This window comes from Larus michahellis, chromosome 9, assembly GCF_964199755.1.
Source record: "Larus michahellis chromosome 9, bLarMic1.1, whole genome shotgun sequence".
NCBI lineage: Eukaryota > Metazoa > Chordata > Aves > Charadriiformes > Laridae > Larus > Larus michahellis.
In genome coordinates this window covers 36,025,496-36,048,301 of record NC_133904.1, presented here as the reverse complement: position 1 = coordinate 36,048,301, position 22,806 = coordinate 36,025,496, and the positions used below count along the sequence as shown (strand labels likewise).

General features: G+C 36.6%; 1 protein-coding gene across 3 annotated transcripts in view; it reads right to left on the bottom strand.

Moving 5' to 3' along the window:
* The window catches only part of RPS6KA6 (ribosomal protein S6 kinase A6), a 40,569-nt gene that overhangs the window by 4,428 nt on the left and 13,335 nt on the right, over window positions 1–22,806 (bottom strand). For 2 of the 3 annotated variants that reach the window (XM_074599720.1, XM_074599722.1), the window contains 17 exons: window positions 22,667–22,783; window positions 18,837–18,918; window positions 17,903–17,983; window positions 17,305–17,384; window positions 14,357–14,478; window positions 14,049–14,086; window positions 12,191–12,333; window positions 11,309–11,379; window positions 10,015–10,103; window positions 9,500–9,564; window positions 5,752–5,854; window positions 4,351–4,475; window positions 3,927–4,052; window positions 3,260–3,349; window positions 2,497–2,655; window positions 1,884–2,045; window positions 1,405–1,481 (listed from right to left, as the gene is read on the bottom strand). In XM_074599720.1, coding sequence (XP_074455821.1) covers window positions 1,405–1,481; window positions 1,884–2,045; window positions 2,497–2,655; window positions 3,260–3,349; window positions 3,927–4,052; window positions 4,351–4,475; window positions 5,752–5,854; window positions 9,500–9,564; window positions 10,015–10,103; window positions 11,309–11,379; window positions 12,191–12,333; window positions 14,049–14,086; window positions 14,357–14,478; window positions 17,305–17,384; window positions 17,903–17,983; window positions 18,837–18,918; window positions 22,667–22,783 — 1,730 coding nt within the window. The remainder of the gene's footprint in view (window positions 1–1,404; window positions 1,482–1,883; window positions 2,046–2,496; window positions 2,656–3,259; window positions 3,350–3,926; window positions 4,053–4,350; window positions 4,476–5,751; window positions 5,855–9,499; window positions 9,565–10,014; window positions 10,104–11,308; window positions 11,380–12,190; window positions 12,334–14,048; window positions 14,087–14,356; window positions 14,479–17,304; window positions 17,385–17,902; window positions 17,984–18,836; window positions 18,919–22,666; window positions 22,784–22,806) is intronic. The other variant, XM_074599721.1, reaches the window with a different exon arrangement.

Genomic DNA, 22,806 nt, shown 5'->3' with positions numbered 1-22,806 from the left:
CATAAACACAAATTATGCTAGATTACCAAAGCATCTAAAGTAATCCAAACCTGGAACAGTACTCTAACAGAATGGCCCAATAAAGCTGATGTAATATTGTGTTTAGGGTATGTGCATTTAATTAGACAGAGAACGGGCACAATGTACATACATCTATCATTTGGGGAAAGGCTACAAGAAAATTTTCATGATAGTGTTTTACTCATTAAACCAGAAGATCATTTGTTTTGGAGGCTTATAACAGTTTACAGGGTTTCCTGTAAATTTGTCTTACTTTCTACAAATCCTACTGCAAGGAACTCAAAAGAACTAAACTGGCAAATCTGAAAACTGATCTGAACCACTTAAATACACCTTTTAACAACATCAAGAGCATTACAATGTTCTGGCATCTCCTACGGTCGTTGGCTAGTACCAAGTTAGTTTTAACTACAAAACCCAAATCTTACTCAGATTAAGTAGTTACATCATAATACTCCTTAGATTTCAAATTAGCTTGCAAACAATAATAATTAAGCTTCATACATCCTATCTTAGTACTTTGAAAGCTCTGCATAGAAGAAAGATCAACCAGCATCATCAATTGAGGTTTAGGAACCTAGCTAGTTCTAATCTTTCAGTTGATAAGCGTAAGAGGAACAAAACAGAATGGCAGGAATTCATTCTGGACCATTCCTCCCCCTACTTTTGACCTGCCATACCTTTTGTTCAGACAACGTTTCTCAAGTGTGCAGGCAGTGTATTGCCCAACAACTGCATACTTGCACTGAAATCATACAGCAATCTGAGTTTTTACGACAGAACTGTAGCAGTAGTGGTAATTTCACACGTAGAAGTACAAATTTATCAAGAGGAACAGTTTCCAATAGATAGTATTTACCTATAAGACAAAAAGTCTGGTATTTTTCTGTTAGAGCAGAATTCAGAAAACCTTTTATAATTCAGCCGCTAAGCATTTCATAGTGCTTAATGTAAGTTTAGAGTTTTAGAAAACTTAAGAGGTTACTAAGTCAGTGCGTTCTACAAAAAGGCCAGGAGTCAAGCCTGTGGCAAGAGATACGAGAAGGTGGACTACAAGGGTACTAAGGTGGGGAGGGGACAAGAGGCAGAAGGAGAAGGAAGAAAACCACCACATGCTTTCACAGACTAAATTCTCTCCTGGAAACTGGGGAGAGTCTTTGGCATCCCCCAGTCATGCACTATAAAAGAGAGAAGCCTTGAACCTACCCAGAAGATAAGCCTAGTTTATGTATGCATTTACTTTAGCTTCCTGTTCCACTTCAGTGTCTTTGTCATTCTGCATTCAAATCAGTGAGGTAACATGTTACAATTTTAATGAAAGCATGGATTCATGCAGCATGCTGGAATTTTAGGTAAACAAAAAAGCTAAGAAATATTTCTCACCCTGCCAACATTGTGTAAAGAAGAACACCCAAGCTCCATATGTCACAAGCAGCATCATATCCCTGTCTCATGAGAACCTATAAAACAAAGAATGTTAAAGACTTCTCATATATTAAGAAGTCACCCTAAAGCAATACCATTATACCACCTATGGAAGGTTAAGTCAATCCCCGGAAAATTTCAGAGGTTTCATTATTTATTTTTCAATATACAGGTTACAGTAACTATCAACAATATTTCTTGTTCCTAGAACATCTCTTCAATATTCTCAAAAGGCTTACAACTCATTTTTGAGGGTGGATTCTGCTATTTTTAAAGCACGTTAATTATAAACACATGCACCAGTGTTTATGAAGTATGTATAATTATACTTAAGCAAAACTAGCAGAATTTTTTTTTTTTTTTGAACACTGCTAAAAAGTTTAAGTACTTGATACATCAAAAACAGCATAGAGAAAGCACATGGCAGCTTAAGATACCTCTGGTGCCACAAAGTTTGCAGTGTAGCACGGAGTCAGAAGTAGTCCATTTTCTCCTCGAAGTTGCTTTGCAAATCCAAAATCACAAATCCTGATAGAATCAGCATTATTTGAATCATCCGTATATAAAATATTACTAGGTTTAAGGTCTCGATGCACTACCTTTAAACAAAGAAATTTTAAAATCTATCATTTAGAAGTTGCATGTACATTTGTTTGTATATGATTTGTAATTTATAAATACTATTCTATAGATTAATATACTCATTAAGAGTTCTACACAATTATACAACTGTCAAGTAACTAAAAATTCTAGTTCAAGCAACGTCATACAAGCCAGTAGGCTTTTTTAATGGAACTGGAACTAACATAACCATTTGTCAACAAGTGTAAGAGAACAAGTATCTGCTGTTTCATGAACTGTAAAAGCAGAGTCAAAAGGGCTTGCCAGAATAAGAGGATGGGTTGTTTATATTATTCACCTTTGTCATAAAATACTCAGCAATCTTCTTCCCTTCTGCCATAAAAATAAGCCAAGCAAAGCACATAACAAAAGGCATTTGTTAATGCTCAGAAACGTGAAAGCAGCTATGTCATAGAAGAAATCACTCACTCCTTGGCAGTGCAGGTAGTCCACAGTCTTGGCTATAGTGTATAATACAGCACTAGCCTCTCGTTCTGAGAAGAACTTCTGTCTGAGAATTCGATCAAGCAACTCTCCTCCTTTCATCAGTTCAGTGACAAGGTATATATATCTACCATCATCATACACCTGATGAGAAGTTTAACAAGCACATACATATATAAATGAAAATTACAGACTAGATCGTTCACCTCTTCACATATGAACATAAAGCACGAATAGCAGGAACCCAAAAATTTAATTCTGCAATTCAGGAGCCTTAAAGCATGAAGTATAAGAAAGCACTGAGGTAGTAAATTGTTAGATTCAGAATTAAGTTTTTCAGTCTAGAAACTTCCATGGTAAGAGGAGAGTAGCCCTGCCATTCCCTGTTGCTCTTCCCTCCATGGACAGTTTTTAGCTGCTGACGCTTTGCATACACAGGACAACATGGAACTGCTTTTTCAGATTCAGATTACCAACACATTAGCTACTCATTTGAAGTAAGAGGAAATGTGACATTTCTAACCTTTATGTTATTTCTCACTTCTAGTTCACGAAACAGCATTTATAACAAATTAATATCAGGACAATGTCATATTTTGAAATACCCAACACTTTACCATATGTACTGCTCTCCTAATGTATTTTACTACGTAAAAGAAATGTAATAAATTCCAATAAACTCCCTACATCTATATTTATTTATTGACTACTGTGTAATAAGAGGTAGCAGAGAAAAACAGGTACATACATCCTTTAAAGTAATAATATTTGGATGTTGTCCGTAACGCATGAGGATCTCAATCTCTTCTGAGGGATCCCTCTTACTTTTATCAATTATCTGCAAAATACAGCAACAGAAAAAACAACTTGGCTAAACAAAGTCTATTTAATAAAGATTTTTTTTAATTTATATTCTCACTTCAACAACAGAATAAAAAAACTTCCTAGAGTTCGTTACTTCTTACTAATCATGACTAATTCATCTTCCAGCTTCACATCCCAGTGTTTATTCATTTCTTGCTCTATCCTTGCTACCAGTTAACACCGTGTCATTAATGCAGTCTATTCTGCTCTAATGTTCAAGGAAAATACAATGGATTGTCTGAAGCGCCACTGCTTCCCTGCAATCCAGCTCCACCCTTGTTGTTCTTATTTTACTTCAGGCGTGCTCATCATCATACAATATTTTTAAGCTTCAAGACTGTAACTGCAAAGCCAGTCCTTCAAGGCCATAACTTTACCCACAAGAAGAGCTACAGAAGCCAATACACAATTTAAACAAATGAAGAAAATACTGTTTTTCATTTCTCACAGCATGTAAACAGCTATAGTAACAAGAAAATTCACACATTTAAATTTGAAGATCTACTACACAATAGCTTCAGAACTGTCACAGTGGAATTTATTCAGAGTACCTTTACAGCAAACTCCATATTTGTGGCTATGTGTATACATCGCTTGCAAACAGAGTAGGAACCAACACCAATATCTTCCTTCAGTTCGTATACATCAGTAAACTGTGCGCTGTTTCCATGAAGTTGCTTAAAAAAAAAACAACACACACACAAGCTGTCAAGTAAAGCAACAAGATGCTCCTTCCCATAATACTGTTTCCAAGAGGAAAAGCTTCTTCTGCTTGCCCATGCTTTCTCCTTTGCATTCTGCCTCCAGACAAACAGCGACTTGCTTTTTAAAATTTAAAAATATCCCATGAAAGCATTTTACTAATGCACATTTTATAGTGGTCTCCCCAGCCAAAAAGGAACAGACTGTAAACAGTAAATATTAGTCAATCTTTGGCATGTCAAAAAAAAGTTTCCCCCCAAAATAAAACATTACCTGTACTATTGGCAGTATATTGGTGAGCGGTGATATTTTATGATCTTCTACAGTAGTAGTTGCAACAAAACTAAATCCTTTGAAGAGCTGATGTGCATTTGCGCTAGGTGGGACTCCTGGAGAATCTAGTGGCGTACACATTTGATTAGCGTGGCTAAATCCTGGCAAGGCTAATTTTTAACATTCAGGAGATACATTGGAAGAAACATTTTGAGGGAAGGGAAGCAAATAAGGCAATGCTAGATGTTGAACAAGACTTCTAGTCAGTTATCTCTCTCCTCTTATGTCAATAACACACACAAAGCAAGTATTCTTGAGTTTTATCTACAACTGCAAAACGCTGCAGGAACTAAGGGACAAACGTATGTTCTTAGGAAGAAGTTTACTGAAGGACAACATTACTTATGAGAAAGAAATAAAGATCATAGTCTTATGGTCAAGGACTGCATCGCAAGGAAGAGTAACCACCGATTTTGCTGCTTCAGTGGCGTATGTGCTGCTGGCAAGGCAGAAGTGAGGCAATACAAGAATATTCAATTAGTAATACTAAATTAGAATCAAAGTTTTCCTCAGATTATATTAGGTGCGCGTCTGAATTCACTGTTTAAAATTTCACAGTAAGCACAGCTTGATAATTGTGTGGAGCCTATTAGAACCATAGACAACCTCCAAGCAAACATGACAAGTGGTTTTAAAAGTTGGATGCAGCAGTAAAGAAAAAAAATCACTAAAAAAAAAAACCTGAGGTTAAACTTGAAGCATACCGAGCAATGAGTGTTTGCACTTAACTGTCTTTGTTCCAAGTTCAGTTACTTGGAAATTTCCATACTACAAAAATATAAGGGATATTTTAAAGATAAAAGTTTCATCAGCTTCTTGAAACTGAGATGTCTTTGCAACTGACCTAGTAGTTACAGTGCCCAGTCCACTGTACATTTTACCCACCCTTCCCTACCTTTGAATAACTGTTTTCTCAAAAGTAAAGTCAAATCCATCATGGGTAGTGAGGGGAACAGCTCAATGAAAAAATCATAATGCTAGTTTTAAGATTTAATTTTAATAATTATAATAATCACTGCTGGAATTAAATTTAGTTTACTTTCAGTATTAGGTAATTCCCCCCAAACGCTGCATGTCTGACTTTAAACCGTAACAAGAAACCATAATTTAGCTGTTAATATTTTTGGTTGATGGTGCTGGTGAATCAAAGTTTAGCAGAATATTTCAAAGAATAGGCACCCACTGAGGAGAACGTACTCCTTCACAGTACTGAAACCCTGTTGCATGCTTTCCTTTTAATTTTGTCACTGTCTTTTTTCTCTTCATAAGCTTTTTGTTGTAACATTAATTTGCCCCCGCTTGTCCCATGAACCTCTCCAATCTATAACCACGCACAATTACCTTTTGGTGTTTTTGCTGTGAATTCTGGATCAAAACAAAAGGTATCTTCTGGCTTTCCAGAAGCGGGTTTAAATGGGGGTTGAATTTCTCTTCTGAACAGTTTCTGAAGTAGAAGGACAAAGTCATATAATTAAGAGTGAATGAAACTTCCATGGTTTTATGAAAGACTGAATAATATATAGCAAGGAAAAATCCACAAACATATATGGAAGACTGAGTTACTGTCATGTACCTTTGATTTGAAATGCTACAGGAAATGTTACCAAACAAATCAAATAATACATATCTCTCTCCTCATTCTTCTGAATCCACCTCACCTACAGATCTGCACTTCTACAACTGCAACAGCAGGCTGCTACTCACCACTAGTTCATCTTTGGCTTATTCAGAAGAACTTGGAACAGCCACAGTGCATCTTACCTTCTATCATCATCTCAGACCTCGTTCACTGCTATTTTGCCAGCACCCTGAAAAACCCACCCCAGAGGGACGATATGGAGTACAGCCTTTGCCTTTCTAATCTGGGTCACAAAGACCTCTCACAAGTAACAGGCCTGTCCCTTTTGGCAAGGAACTGCCAATTCTCAGAACTCAATTCCAGGTTTTTCCTAATCTACTACAGGGGGAAGGAAGGGAGAGCAGAACAATGGCTCCTCCTTTCTTTCTCCTTTACTCAACGTGCTTTAGAAAAATGCATTGTCCAAGTGATCTCAAATCAGCAATTAGTCCCATTTACAGTTAAGGAACAGAAAATTTCATGTCAAATGACGTTGAAGCCCCATGCAGAGTTCACGACATTCTGAGAACATTTTCTTGGCATTTCTCTCATCCTTTCAGACTTTTTTTTTTTCATTTCTTTTCATTTAATCTTCTTGCACAAGAAGATGAAGTGTATTTCAATTTAAAAAAACCAAACAAAAACAAAACCAGAAACCAAAACAAACCACACCAGGAAAAGGGACCTGAATTCATCCCAAAGAAATAACAAGATACAATACAGAAGTGGTCATCAACACCACCATCGTGAAATAAATACAAAACACTGTCAAATTAAAAAAAAAGAACAAAAAAGAAAAAAAAGAGAAGTGTCACACAAAAAGAAACTTTATAAGGAGTGGAAGAAAGGACAGCTAGAATGGGGGGCATATAAGGAAGCTGTCCAAACAGCAAGAGACCTGGTGAGAAAAGCTAAAGCTCAGTTAGAATTAAATCTAGCCAAGGAGATCAAGGGAAACAGTAAAAATTTCTACAGGTACATTAATGGTTAGAAGATGACTAGGGAGAGTGCAGGCCCCCTCAGAAAGGAAACGGGGGAGCTGGTGACAAGTGATATGGAGAAGGCCGAGGTTCTCAATGACTTCTTTTCCTCAGTCTTCACTGTCAAGGGCTCCAGCCAGACTCCTGGAGTCACAGAAGACAATGGCAGGGGTTGGACAGAACTGCCCATCATAAGTGAAGATCAGGTTCATGACCATCTTATGAACCTGAAAGTGAACAAGTCCATAGGACCTGATGGGATACACCCATGGGTACTGAAGGAACTGGCAGATGAGGTTGCTAAACCGCTCTCTATTATATTCCAAAAGTCATGGCAGTCTGGTGAAGTCCCCACTGACTGGAAAAGGGGAAACATAATCCCCATTTTCAAAAAGGGAAAGAAGGAGGAACCAGGGAACTATAGGCCAGTCAGTCTCACCTCCGTGCCTGGTAAGATTATGGAGCAGATCCTCCCGGAGGCACTGCTGAGGCAGAAGAATAACAGGTGATTGGGTACAATGAACACAGCTTCACCAAGGGCAAATCGTGCCTGACAAACCTGGTGGCCTTTTATGAGAAGGTCACAACATCAATAAACAAGGGGAGAGCAACTGACGTCATTTACCTGGACCTGAGCAAAGCCTTTGACACTGTCCCGCATGACATCCTGGTCTCCAAGTTGATAAAATATGGGTTTGATGGACTGAGAATTCAGTGGATAAAGAATTGGCTTGACGGCTGCACCGAAAGAGTGGCTGTCAACGGGTCCATGTCCAAGTGGAGGCCAATGACAAGTGGAGTCCCTCAAGGATCAGTACTGGGACCAGTCGTCTTTAACATCTTCATCAGCAACATGGACAGTGGCATAGAGCGCACCCTCAGCAAGTTTGCCGACGACACCAAGCTGTGTGGGGCGGCTCATAGGCTGGAGGGAAGGGATGCCATCCAGAGGGACCTTGACAGGCTGGAGAGGTGGGCCCATGCCAACCTCATGAAGTTCAACAAGACCAAGTGCAAGCTCCTCCCTCTGGGTCGGGGCAATGCCAAGCACCGACATAGGCTGGGCAGTGACTGGCTTGAGAGCAGCCCTGCAGAAAAGGACTTGGGGGTGCTGGTGGACGAGGGGCTCAACATGAGCCATCAGTGTGCACTAGCAGCCCAGAAAGCCAATCGTATCCTGGGCTGCATCAGGAGAAGCGCGGCCAGCAGGTCGAGGGAGGTGATCCTCCCCCTCTACTCCACTCTCCTGAGACCCCACCTGGAGTACTGCATCCAATTCTGGAGCCCCTACTACAAGAGAGAGATGGACGCGCTGGAACGTGTCCAGAGAAGAGCCACGAGGATGATCAGAGGGCTGGAGCACCTCTCCTATGAGGACCGACTGAGAGAGTTGGGGTTGTTCAGTCTGGAGAAAAGAAGGCTCCGAGGAGACCTTATAGTGGCCTACCAGTACCTTAAGGGGGCCTACAAGAAAGCTGGGGAGGGACTTTTTAGGATGTCGGGCAATGGTAGGACTAGAGGTAATGGATTAAAACTAATACCTTGCTGGTATTTATTTCAATATGAGTCTGTTAAAAAAGTAGATAATCAAGCCATAATAACATAGCCTTCTCTTCTGAACTGTACTCACATAAAACTGTGAGGTTTTGCTTTTACTGAAAACTCTACTTGCTAATCAGGACTCTATAGTAGATGCATAAACATAGCTAGAAAACCACCTTTTCAGAAGTAAATAAAGGAGATAAAGAGAAGGATAATGGCGACAGGCTTTAAAGAAAGAGTTGAGCACAGTACTGGCTAGCATTGCAGGTAGTCCTGTCAGCACAGCAACATCTTATTTTTTGTGTCTATCCATTTGTAGGTATTCTAGCAAAGGAGTGTTTTCAGAGTGGATTTATTTGATATAGAGCATCTTAGTTTTCTGAATGTTTCTGGGAAACACATCTGAAAAGCTCAGAGAACTGCAGTAGAAAAGCATCAAGGTGCTTGTTAAAAATTTAAGGAAGCAATCATGAAATCGTACCGACTTCTGATCATCTCAGAGCACCAGAGTCAATATTTCAACTGTGAATGCAGTATGACTGATAAAATAGGAACGTGCTGTGGGTAACTAGACAGAAGTCAAAGTGAATTACAGTCACAGTGAGTTTGTGTGCTCCGCATGGAAGCACTAGACAGACACTGAAGAGCAGGATTCTTGCACACAGGGAACACCAGCATCCTTTCCCAACTACAAATGCTCTAACAGACAATTAAAGCTTTGAAATGCTGCAACTCAATTATTTAAGAACTAAATGCACAATATATAATTAATACTCTATACCATAGATACTACAGCTCCAGATGCCAAGTAAGATAACAGTAGAAGCCAGAACGTAACAGTCAGCAGTACTGCAGTGTTTACTGTGCCCTATTCAGATGCGAATACCTATAATGCTACAACACAGAAAAGTTAAAAACAGCTTTATCATTCAGATAATTTTGTACTTACATTCCAGTCAACAGTAGAAAAAAAAGGATGTCTTTTGATTTCTTCAACTCCGTCTGAACCAGCTCCTGAAGAAAGAAAATACTGTATTTAAAACACTTTCAGGTAGCCTTTGAAGAAGATTACACTAAAAATTAGTTCATTTCTAGAAAGCTTGCATAGACTTGGTTATTTGAGGGAACTCTAAATACAGAAATATTCCAAGGATGTAAAATACTCCATTAAGTACCGTACACCTCATCAGGGAGGCAAACAGAGTACAAGCAGCCCATAAATACAGAGAGTCAATATTCTTTGCTCAGACAGTCAAAGCTTTGGTTCACTGCTAAAAATCACTGGTTGAAGAAAGTAATCATTCTTTAGCTAAACCCAGGAAGTCACAATCCAAGCTAACAAGAAATGGTATCTAAACCCAAATCTTACTGACCATCTGGAGCTTGAGAGTCTCTAGCAACTACTTGAAATAATCAACTCAACCCAACTACTTTTATTTCAAAGATCCAAATAAATGGACCAACCTAATCTATTTGATGGGTTCCTTTTAAACAACATCCTCAGAAGACTCTGTGCTTCAGGGCTGAGGAACTGAGGCATTCCAAGTTTTGCTCTAAAGGAAAACAGAGAACAAGTAAGAGGAAGAAACGTATCTTACTAAAAATTGTCTACATAGACTTCACTGCACAATTTGATGCATCAAGGATATATTCCAAAGTTCTGTAGAGTGTACACATTTAATTCATCAGCTTTTAAGATACACATTGTACGAAAGGTTTTCAAAAACAAACAAAAACCCTCATGTGAGACCAAAAATCCCAACCCCCACCCAAGTCCCCAAAACAAGCTTTAGGCTAAAATAGAGTAGAACAATTATCTCAGAAATATGTATTTTTAAAGGTATCTTCATGTCACCAGTAAGTTATCACCAAAATACCTCTACCAGAATCAACGCCAGAAGAGACTCACCGAATCCCAGATTACTTGCCCCTGAAGTGATTGCTAATATTCCTCTTGAAGCAAGAGCCTCAAGAAGTATCTCATTAAACCATCACGTAAAAGCTTACTGACTTTACCAATCTTATTTTATGAAAACAATTACACTAAGGCAAGTGATCTAGTCCATCCACTTTCACAGGTGATATCACTAGAAACTCATACCCAGGGTAAGTTCAAACTGTTGGTTTGAACAAATGTTGGCCAAATTGATCAAATGTTGGCAAGAACAGAGCTCCTCTCTCACCCCCTCCCCTATCACCCCCTCAGACAGCCCAAGGCTCTGCATGTGGTCTAAAGGAAATTCTTTGTTAGCTATGCACAAATGAAGATGAGAACATGTTTGCCCAACAACTTCACTTACTAATCACCAGTTTACCCAGTCTGTCTTGTTAGACAGCTTCTGCTGTAACTGAAGTGATTTAATATGAAAAATGCAAGCATGTACGTGCACTCTCCATATAGGCGTACACAAAGCAACACCTGATTAACTACTGCTTACAAAATAAGGTATGCTGTAACAGTAGCAAGAGAGCATAACCACATGAGTGGTAAATAATGCTGTTCTAATTCACTGTACTGTTTTTATCTTTATCATACACCTACAATGAAAATACAAGTCCATCCCTAAGATTATAACTCCTGCAGACACTTCACAGTATTTGCATGGTCCGTGATCTAAACCCTGAGGGCGGGGCTTGGCTTTTTTTGTTTCTGTTCTAACTTAATGCTCTCCAAGCATAAGAAGTTATAACAAGCTGTTAAAACATGTTTAAAAATTACATTTTCTGACTTTTCATAAAGTAAGAAGATTATACTTACTTCAGTATCATATTCATAGTTTCATTTCGATCTTTACCTTGAAATGGTAGTGTACCAGTAAGCATTTCAAACTGAAAAGAACAAATGTTAATCTAAATCAACATTTCTTCCCCCAATTGATCAAACAAAGTGTTAAGTACTGTATTCTTCCTTACTGCTATATTAGACACACTTCCTTGGGCTTTTTAAGAGATTAACTGGAAAACTTCACAAATGTAAAGCTTTGTTTTAATCTGTTTACATAAGCGTCGAGTGCAACGTAACGATGATATAGGAGTATTTTACATCCATAAGCTACTTTAAAGTACGAAAAATCTCCTCCGTTAACCTAGTTTTAGGTATTGCTGTACTATGAAAACAGGAAGAATAAATTCTAGAACAGTACTTTACTTTTAATGTCAATATGCATATTTCAGCCCGATGCTCTAACACACCACAGCAAAGGCTTAAGTGCTAGTAGTTAATGGCTTATTTCACTGCTCCACTCCAGTATTCATTCAACAGGCTTACTCTTACAAAAATGCAATTAATATTCCATCAAGCCAAGTCTTGAATTTTTTCTTTAGCTATCAAGTATCATGCAAAATAAATATACAAACTTAAGTTCTACATTGACTACACTGTTCTAAAGGACTAACTACATGTATGATTTTTGTGGTTCCTGATAAGTACTTCTTACAGGGCTAAACAGACAAAAAGAAGTTTTATTCAAATAAGTTGATGTTTCAGAACAATTCAACTACTGAATTCTCTCCTCCCCTTACCCAGACATTCATAATCAGATCTGGACAAGCTTATTCTAACTACGTTATTTCACATTCACTTAGACATATGCAGTGTATTTGTGACCTTAAGCAAGGTAAGCAACGAAGCATACAGTACCATGAGAACACCAAAGGACCACCAGTCAGCACTCTGGTTGTGCCCTCGCCTGTTTACTACTTCAGGTGCCATGTATTCTACAGTACCACAGAAAGAATAGGCCTTCTTCTCTTGATCTACTGATTCTTTGCTGAGTCCAAAGTCTACAACAACAGCATTACAAGAATATAGCCAGTAAAGAACTTCAGGGAAAAAAAACCAACACACAAATAAAACCGTATACAGAATTTCAAAATTAAAGCGTTGACAGATTTTCTTTGTTTGCTTTCAGGAATATTATGCGATTATCCTAGCTCTTCATGAAACAAGAAACTGCAGGTATCTAGAGATACTGCAGACATTTAGGTTACTACATACCACCAAAACCATTTTATAAGTCATATTAAATTGATGGTTAGCCATCAACTTTACTACTCAAAACTATTACTACTCAATATTTGAAATATTACACATTTATAGCCTTAGAATAATCCAAAATTCTAATTTTCTCTGTTTACTGCCTGCTTTATTCGCAAAAAAAAACCCGGATACAAGTAAAAATGGGTTTCAAAGAGAACAGTCTGCACAGTCTAGTATTACTGAATGATGAATAAATAAAAGCAGACTAAAAATAGTGTTGTTATATAAGACAACCTGACTCAAGTTCTGTGAAGAGTCTCGCATATTTGCTCACTTTACTCCCAGAACGCTTCCCCCCCCCCAATTTGAACACTGCCATTGAATATACACGTCCTGTTATTAGCACAACTCTCAAGACAGGGCTCTCAAGCATCCCTTTTTTCAAAGGGTTAATGACTGCTAATCAATAATCCCATCAATTATTCTTTCCACTTTCAGAAGGAAGTGAGAATGTTAGGATTGAATGTGATTTAAATATATTATGCAGAATCTTAAAAATTATGGGTATTATAAACAATATTCCCATTATTACATCAAATCTTTGAGAGTTTAAAACACTTCTTTCTTGGAATCCAATAGCAATAGCTACAGATCAAAATCTATAATGAAATTACAATACAAAAGTATCACCTTAAGCGTAACTTAAAGCTTTCAGAAATTTCCAAATAGTCACAGGCTTTTGTATATATCACTTCCTAGAATATTGCAGAAAAGTGTTCTATGAGGAACAATTAATATGCATATTTTACATGCATTTAAAAGCGATAAACCAGAACGCAAGAAAAAGTAGTATTTTAGAAGTGTTACTGTGCACTAAAAATCTTTTTATACCAAAAGCAACTACGCTCCCTTTTAAAAGTCTCGCAGACAGCAACTTTTACCCTGGGTCTATGACCTCTTTATCTTCACCTAAAAGGCATTTGACAGTAAATGTTGATACAGCTTACTTTCTAACCTGAATTTTGGATAGTTTTAGTTACTAACACACCACCACCTGAACTGAAATTCCTTAAAAAAAGAAAAACAGCAATTCAGTGTCTGGTCTTGTATTTTCAACTACATTTCTTCTATTTTAACCACTGCAATTAGGATCTGCACTTTACAGTAATATTGCTGCTAACTCTGCAGCTTGAGCCATGCAAATATTAGCCAACATGAAAACTAACTTCAATGCAACCTACATGGACATCAGGATCTAATAAAAGACAAAACCCATCAGATACAGTCTCTCATTATCTAAAGTACTTCAATAAAAGTATTTAATACTCTATATAGAATCAGTATATAGGGAAGGGATACAGATATACAGATTTATTACAGAAAGTCTGTCCAATAAAAAAAAATTTAAACAGCTAAATAGTGGCTTGCACATACTCCAGCCATCACTATATCTAAGGCTTATAACTAAAAGCTTATAAAAATATATTCAGGAAGTGCTATACTAATAAATATTACCTACCTGTTAACTTGATATGTCCTGCTTCATCAAGCAAAATGCTGAAAATTAAAATTCACATTCACCAATACACATAAAGAGGAATATTTACATACAACATTTAAAATATAATAATTAGCAATTTTGATCTACAACTTCCATCATTAAATTAACAAGCCAGTATTACTTCATTTAAATCACAGGTATATTTTTTACATTTTATGTTTATTTACATAGTCTAACAAAAATTTATTTTTTTTTTTTACATCACTATAGCAGAAAATGCAAAGCAGCAAGCAAAATACACGTAATAGTGGTAAAATACATTTTACTTTACTTTTCTGGCTTCAGGTCCCTGTATACAATTCCCAAGCTGTGAAGGTGATCCAAAGCAAGGGCCAGTTCTGCGAGGTAGAATTTCACATCTTCCTCTGTAAACATAACCTAATAAGAACTGTATAGATTTACCTTCTGATCTTGTCTTCAGTTTTTAAAACTGCAATCTAAAAAAAATACTCCTGTCTGCCTAAATTTCAAAATAAGTTTTAGAAGTACCTTGTGAACTCATAATTCATGAATTCACCTAACAGAAATGATATGCTAATATAGACTAATCATCAAGTACACACAAGAACTACCTGCAATACTTAAACAAAAACATCAGCAAATGTTGCAGAGAATTAGCTAACTTTTAAGGTAATAAACCATTATATTTGATGTTATTGACCATCAGCACTCCTTCTGCCACAATCCTACATAGACTGTTTTCCACTGCATCATAAAATTTAATACAGGACTGCTGTATTGTCTCTGTGAATTCACATTACCAATATTTAGGGAAAAAAAGGCAGATGTAGTTAAAAAAAAAGTATGCAAAATAAAACACTTTGGTGAAAATAACAATGACATGAAAATTTGCAATGAGTGTTGAAGAACCTACTCTGCGCTTAGAAGAAGAAACGTAAAGAACCCTAGTGAGATACTGAAAAACCAACTGCATGTAGAGCATTTGAGAGATGCATTTCTATCCTAAATACTCAACAGGTTGCTTCTAATTTCATATACAAGAATCATACCTGCTTTGGCTCTTGTCATGTTCTACAAGCTAGTAATCTTTAAATTGCTGGAACTGAATTTGAGGTTTAAGTGAACTATTCCCTTATGTGTTGAAAACACCAGGAACAAGGAGAACAGCCATCTCAACTGCACAGTAGATACCTAACAACTTCAATGAAGGTAACAGGGCTTATCAGTTTAGTATCACACTGATCTGTACTTGGAATTGCACATATGTAATCTTTTCTACTGGCAACAGAAATATTTCTAGTTTCCATAGTGATAAGTATTAATTTTGTATCAACAAAGCTGTTAGGCTACACAAAGTTTCACCTTGATTTTATAAAGAGCAACGTTGATACCACTTTTCATCTACGTCCAAAAGAGCAAGAGGAAGCCCCAGACATCGCTACTCCTTGGAGTAGCCAAAATGCAAATCTCAGAATACAACGATGCTAAATGGTAATCTACAACCTCCCAACAATAATTTCATTTAGAACTGCTTTCTGTGTCAAATGAAACACGATGCAAGTCCATTTCATTAAGTTTTACTAATGAAAACTTCATTATATACTTATTTCATTTCCACAGCTGAAACTCTCATACCCACATTAGAATTTAAAGACCAACAAAAGTCTTTTAATAACCTCACACTAACCAAATTAACTTAGAATAATCCCTGTGTGGGAAGTATGAAATGCCATGGGGAATTTAACCTCATGTGTATTGCCCATTGTCTTTGTTTTACCATGTACTTTTGAAAATAACTTGTCTTCCCACCAGAAAATAAAAAGGCCTGATTCTTTTCTCTTATCTACATACACAGCAAGTGTTTAAAAGTCAACATAGAGGGTAACTGAAGTCTTGCAAAAACACACGTAGAGACTTAACACTAAGAAAACTTGACAATTATTACTTCTTTATTTCCAAAGGGAATACATACCTCTTTCTATCACCTAGTTAGTATTATTATAGATAGACTTCTAGCCCTTCTTTAAGAATGTTGCATACTCGGTAATCCCAGCTGTGTTAGTGTAAAAGAATAGTTCTTCCTGCTATACCAGCATTTCCTCTATAATTAAACATCCTATATCAGAGCAGAGATTGACCTCTTTCCTACCTACTGTTCCAGTAACCCTTTGCAAGTCAGTCTGTTTAAGCTTTTAACCTCCATTTTAGCCTCAAGGTTAATTAATTTTGAGCTCAATTCTTAGACATGATCACTGTTTTACCAAGGTCTGCTTTTTATAAAAATGGAACACAAAAATCCCTTTAAAATCTTCCTTCTCTTTTGCCTGTTCCTAAAGTAAAGCTTTATTTTTATAAAAAGTATACAGGGAAAAAACCTAGCTCATGGCCTTACACGCTGGGGATACAACAACCTCCAAAGGAAATAAATAAATAAAATCAGTCAGATACCCAGTGTTCTCATTTAAGAAAGTGGCTTTTTCTATGCATATGCATTAGCAATCTAAATGTATTTACACTGGTGAAAACACTGAAAAGCTCTCTTACTGTGAAGTTGTTGAGAAATTGCGTTGAAAATTTAGATCTTTATGAAAGGTTTGCAGAAAGAAAATAAGTCTTATAAGCATGTTCACAATACTTAAGGTAACATTTAATAAACATTTGTCAGCAAATGTTTGAAAACACACCCCAACAACAGGCTGCATCATATTCCCTCTTCTGAAGCTCTCTCTCTCCAGAAAACAAAAATAATAATTAAAAGAGACAGTTTCAGTTGCATGCCAACGTTAGATGAAGGGGAGTGATCTCAAAAATACTCAATGTTCACACTTTGTGAGATTAAGCATTAGGATTTGTATTACAGCATTATGAAATCTTACAATGCAGCAGAAACCTCTTATAGATTAGGCTTCCAGGAGCGCCTAAGCTGACTATAAGCATGAGAACTATATGCCCCTTTCCTTATTGCTACATCTTCATTTACTTCAGCTAGGTTTCCAAGCAACAAAACATTTTTAGACAAAAGAACTGTCCTGTGTAAATATCAAAGAAAAGCTCAGGCTACTGATCAACACACACTCATGTTTCTTAAGGTTATAGAATATATTCTAGAATACATAAGGGAAGCCCAACAAAGTTATTAAAAACTTGACTACGACAAGAGTTACATGGGAAACAGCTATAGGAGACAACCCTACCCTGACAAAAAAAACCCACCTGCCTAACACTGAGTAGAGATAAAATTTTAGGTACTTACCTCTTTGGATAATCGTGTGAATACATCTCCTCCCCTGAGAAAATCCAATATTAAATATAGCTTCCCTTCAGTCTGAAAGGCTTTAAAAAAAAATTAAAAAAAAATAAAGTCAATCATTGTGTGACAAAAGGTGATCTACAAAACAGATCTGAACGCTTTTATAATTTGGGAATTTCAGTGAAAGAGAATACTTTTGTTATGAAACGGAAATAATTCTGCAGCACATGAGGTAATTTACTGAACGATTACTTCCTCCTTCACAGAAGACAATCTTAGTCATAAGAGACCATGAAAATACTCTTCTTTTATTTCTCCTTTGTCAAAAAAGGAAATACCAAGTATATGAATTACTGTGTTTTGGCTTTACTCGAGTAAAAAAATCTCCACAGAACTTGTAAGAATTTTCCAGGAAATCTTGAGTTTCAAAAATACTTAACCTAAAGCTTTTATATACATGTGGATTTACATTCCTTTTTTAGTCTTGTCATTTAAACTTGTAAGAACCTAATTTGGGCACCACAAAACTGAGAAAGAACCAGACCAGCTATGCCTTCAAGTATTGAAAGAAACTGTAGCAGAAAAAAAAATAAATACCAACCATAGTGCAGTTTGACGATAAATGGATGATTTACTTCTACTAATATATCTCTCTCCATTTTTGTACGAACTCTATCCCGAACTGGGGAAAAAAAAAAGAAAAAAGGAAAAAGACTAGTATGAAACAAATGTATTTGGCATAATACAAACGGAGCAGAAATTAGGATATGGAAAGTCTTTGCTGTCTAAAGAAATACTTTTCCTTGTTATTTGTTTTTAAATTTTAAGTCTCCCACAAAACACACGCTTTCAGACAACTCTATTTTGTTTCTTACCTGTCCCAGTTTCCTTAATGTCTACATTTTTTTCCCCCCGAACACATCCCAATATTTTGTGATTAACCATATTACTTTCAAGAAAAAGAGCTCATATCTACACTTCCAGGCAGCTAACCTCAGCCTCTGAATTAACTATCCGTACTGAATATATATTTTCCGTCTTTTAAGATTACTTCTTCATCTTCAACTAGTAAGAATCCCTATTTACACACAGTGAAGTAGCAGCCATTAAAGTCTCTGCAGAAAGTCAAAACAGTAAGTTAGTTTGCTATGGCACCTATAACAAGAGGGAATAACATTTTTAACCACAGTAGAGTTCTAACTTAACAAAAGACACAAGGAAAATTGTTTATGAAATTAATTTGTTTTAATATAATGAAAAGACTAAACAGAATTAAATAATGCAATTTTATATTTTGAAAGAGTACTTTTTACCACATAATTAAAGCTATCTGGACAAATTTAAAGTAATTCTAAAACATGAACTTACAAGTTACTCTAGAACAAAAAGCTAGGTTCGGAGAAAAGTTATAGACTCACTGAAAAATATTTAAGATTAAAAAAAATTTTAAAAAGAAGTATTTACAAGACTCATTTAAGAGGTACAGGTGCACTGAAAACCATTTTCTAAAGTTCCAATTCAAAAGACACACATACCTTTTAAAGAAGCTTTTTTCAATACTTTCATTGCATAAAGTTGCCCAGCATCAGGACCAATTATTTTCCGTACGAGGAAGACCTGACAATATAAACACCATTTTTAAAATTAGTGCAAAAAATATTTTATGTAAACCTGACTAAAAGACATTACTGTGTCTTTGCTTTAACTTCATTCACAAAGATAAGGAGATAGCATATTCCTAGTCCCATCCCATTCCTCAAAAACTCCAAGGAATGAAAAGATGCCAAATATTCACAGCAAGTCTTTTTGCATAAGCAAGCTTAGTAATCAAATAAGCAACTATCACGAAGCATTACAAACCACCTATTAATTTCAGACAGCTTTCCATGTTCTTTCCTAAGTATACATCTTTAAAGGAAGGGAAAAATTGCATTTCCTTAACCAGACTAGAGGTACATGCACCACCAAGCTCTCTGAAGTATTCAGATTGGTCATAAACTATACATTCTTTCCTATAGCAACCCATTTAAATAAGTACTTATCAAGAAAGTACTTACATAAATGTGCTTCTTTATATTACTTTCCTGGAGAATGACAATTCTGCCTGGTCTGCCACCTCCTAAGAGATTTTTGAGGTTTAAGACCCAAGTCTCAAATATGTAACAGGCTTTATTAATGAATTCTGTAAGAGTGGCGAGATGAAAGCAAGGAAACCTCACCATCTAAGATCAAAGCACCCTTTCCCTCTGGAATAGCAACTCCAACAGGTTTTTCTACTCTTTTTCTTTCCAGAGGAGTTTTAAAGATAGATGGTATATAACTTGACACTAAGAAAAAGCATCATATTAGATGTATTTGTACTGCATTATTTTACCTATCTCCACTGACTGATATTCTAACTACAAGGTCTTTCAATTTACAAAAGTTTAGTATGTGCTCCTGTTTCTAAGTCATTCTTCTTATAATAGCAATTATTAGTTATAAGGAATGTTTGTACCATAAAAAAAAAAAAGTACGAGTCACAAGAGAATGCCAAGAGCTACCCAAAATTGCCTCTCTGATCTTACCTTATTCATATTTTCAATAACACTAGATTTATTCACATATATACCTTGTTAGAAATTATTAAATAGCTAGAAAATATTTTTTAAGAGAAAAACCAATTAAGCTTGTTAAATTTTCCATTCTAGAATCAGAAATTCATACACTGTCACTGACTGAGTTGAACAAGGTTGGGAGAGGGGTTGTTTTTATTTTAAGCTCTGGTTAGAAGAAAAATGTCATCATGTTTCAAGGTTATCAGGCATTTTGTTTAGGTTTTGCCCAATGACTGACCTACAGTGCCGCTCTCCTATTATATGATGTTGATACTCGTATAGTAAAGGGAGTAATTCAGACACCAGCAAGTAAAAAAATATCTGTAGATTAATACACCCACAACTGTAAAAGTAAAATTGATAAGCATGTACAAATATTTTAGTACTTGATAACTAGCCGCTTGTAAGACTGTAAGGAATTCATGTACAAGTTACAAATTCTAGCTCGTAAGGGTCAAAATAGCAGCCACTGAAAACAACTCAAGCACCATCTATTTAGTTTGTAGACAAAATCTCCATAATCCCACATCCTGCGGAGGAGATACAACAGTCACTTGTTCGATTGTAAAGCAAAATCAAGATGGGCACATCTTGCACAAATCGATTCACCTAAGCAAATGCAGGACCATTTTCAGCAGACCGGGTGCTGAAGCCTCAGGAGGTTATCAAAGGCTGAACAAACTCAGTAACGGACATGAGGTTTAACCCTTCATTTCTGTGAAACTGTTAAATCCTGCACAGATGTTGAAAAAGACAGGTAGAGGATGGGCTGTAGCACTATACTAGCCAAAGCAAACAAAGCTTGTGTTTGCTAAACCCAAAGGGAGATCCCTGGGAAATATGAACTGGAGAGAGAAAACAAACACTAGGAAGGCAACAATCATTGACCGCTGTTTGTTTTTTCTTTTCAACAGAAAGCAACAAATACTAGATAAAAAGAGCTCTGTTCAGACAGGCAACAGTTACTGTCCAATTCTTAAAGTTGGTTCCTGAACCAAGTACTGCCAGGTTTCAAAAGCTCTAAAACAGACATCTCACCAAGCTGTTGGGATTCTGAGCCAGAAGTCTGAACTCTGTAAGTAAGAACCTGTCTGAGTCATGGCTAAGATGTCCATACCAGATGTACTGAACCTTAAGATAGCTTAAGATGTCTCAAGTCAGGAGTAATAAGCGCACAGAGCCTTTTAGTCCCTGAAGATGAGAGGCATGTGAGAGAACTGGAAACCAACACTACCAGATTAAGAAATCTTGCTTAAGCTGTAAAACATTAAGAAATATTTTAAAGTCTATTTTTTAAACTAACACTTATTCACAGAATGCCTTCCTAATGTCTCCGTTTTTGCCCTCTCATACGACTCTGTGCAGAGGTTTGCTCCTGACACAAGGCTGACAAAACCAGCAGAAGAACAGGAAAATGGAAACATACCTAAAGCTGATTGTCTGATTTTTGTGTGCTGCAAAATACCTAATTTAAGAGTCTGGTTTTAAAAAATAAATTAGCTTCTTATACACTAGGATTAATATTTTAATTAACGTGTTTCAAACTAGTGACTGAGACATTTGATTTTTAATTTGATTTCCGCCATGTGACACAAAGTGGCACATTACAAAAAGAAATTATTTTAACCAAAAAAATTCCCATATTTCTTCTATAACCTACTTGAATAATTGTTTACTTAGTGTCTTTTAACTGTAGATCACTTGACAAATACAGCAAAATAAAAAACCTGAAATACATTTCCCAGGTTATTTACTTTATTGTTACTTTGGTTCAAGTTCCAAACTACCACAATCATTCTTCTGTATCTACAGCAATATGGATTTCATATATTGAAGAGAGCCAAACATTCACAGTGTGTCAAGTACCATCATTAACAGACAAATCACCATCTCCTCCAGAAGCATCTATCGATCTCTATTACACTGCTGATGCCGCCCAAGCATCAACCCAAACTACAGATGATGTGAGGCAACCTATATGGAACAGAGATATTATTCATTCTGATTCTTCACTAGACGCTGCAATAAAGTCTCGAGGCAGTCAAAAACACCATGATTTTATTCTGAATAGCCATGGCATTAGACAAACAGAGCTTGACAACACCATAGCTGTTAAATAAAAGCCACCCCTAACTCTATAACCCAACTGGTAAAATCCCTTGCTGTTGGTGCTATACCTCCCATGAAGCTGCAGATGCCAGTCCAGATGAACTACAAACATGCCTCTATGTTCAGTTAAAGCAAACCGTAACTTTCCATGGCAGACCTCCTAAAATTTGCTACTGACTCACCCTTCTGCCTAGAAATTGAGGCTGTTGCCCTCTCTGTCTCCAATATGATTTGGTGTCCTGCTATAAACAGTGCTCCCTTGGCACTAAAGCAAGATTAGAAAAAAAAAAATAAAACTGAAATTTGTCAGTAACTTTTCAAACATTCCCAGCGACTCTGCTATGGCACGGCCTTTCTTATCCAAAAATGTACTTGAGCTAACTCCTCCTGGGCTGACTGTCTGAACATTTCTGAGAAAGACATCGCTTTTCCTCTAAAAAGGTGAAGTCAGAAAGGCTGTCATAGGAAAAACAAAAAAACCCCACATCAACCAACTGCAAAACAGGATGGATAACTTCCTCCAAAACAGAGGAATTTTCACAAGATATCTGCCTATACTCAGATTTGTTAGGTTTATACCCAACCTTGGGAGTAAAACATTAATAAGACAAAGCAGGCTCAAAGCAGACATCAGACGAAAACAAAGTTTGTTATCTTACCTTTCCAAATGATCCCTGTCCAAGAACCTTAAGTAGTTCAAACTGTGCTGGATCTGCTTTCTCACATCCTTCTTTCACATGATGTGTGATAGGAATTTCTTTCACACTTCCTTCATCCTATTATTTCAAGGCAAACAAAA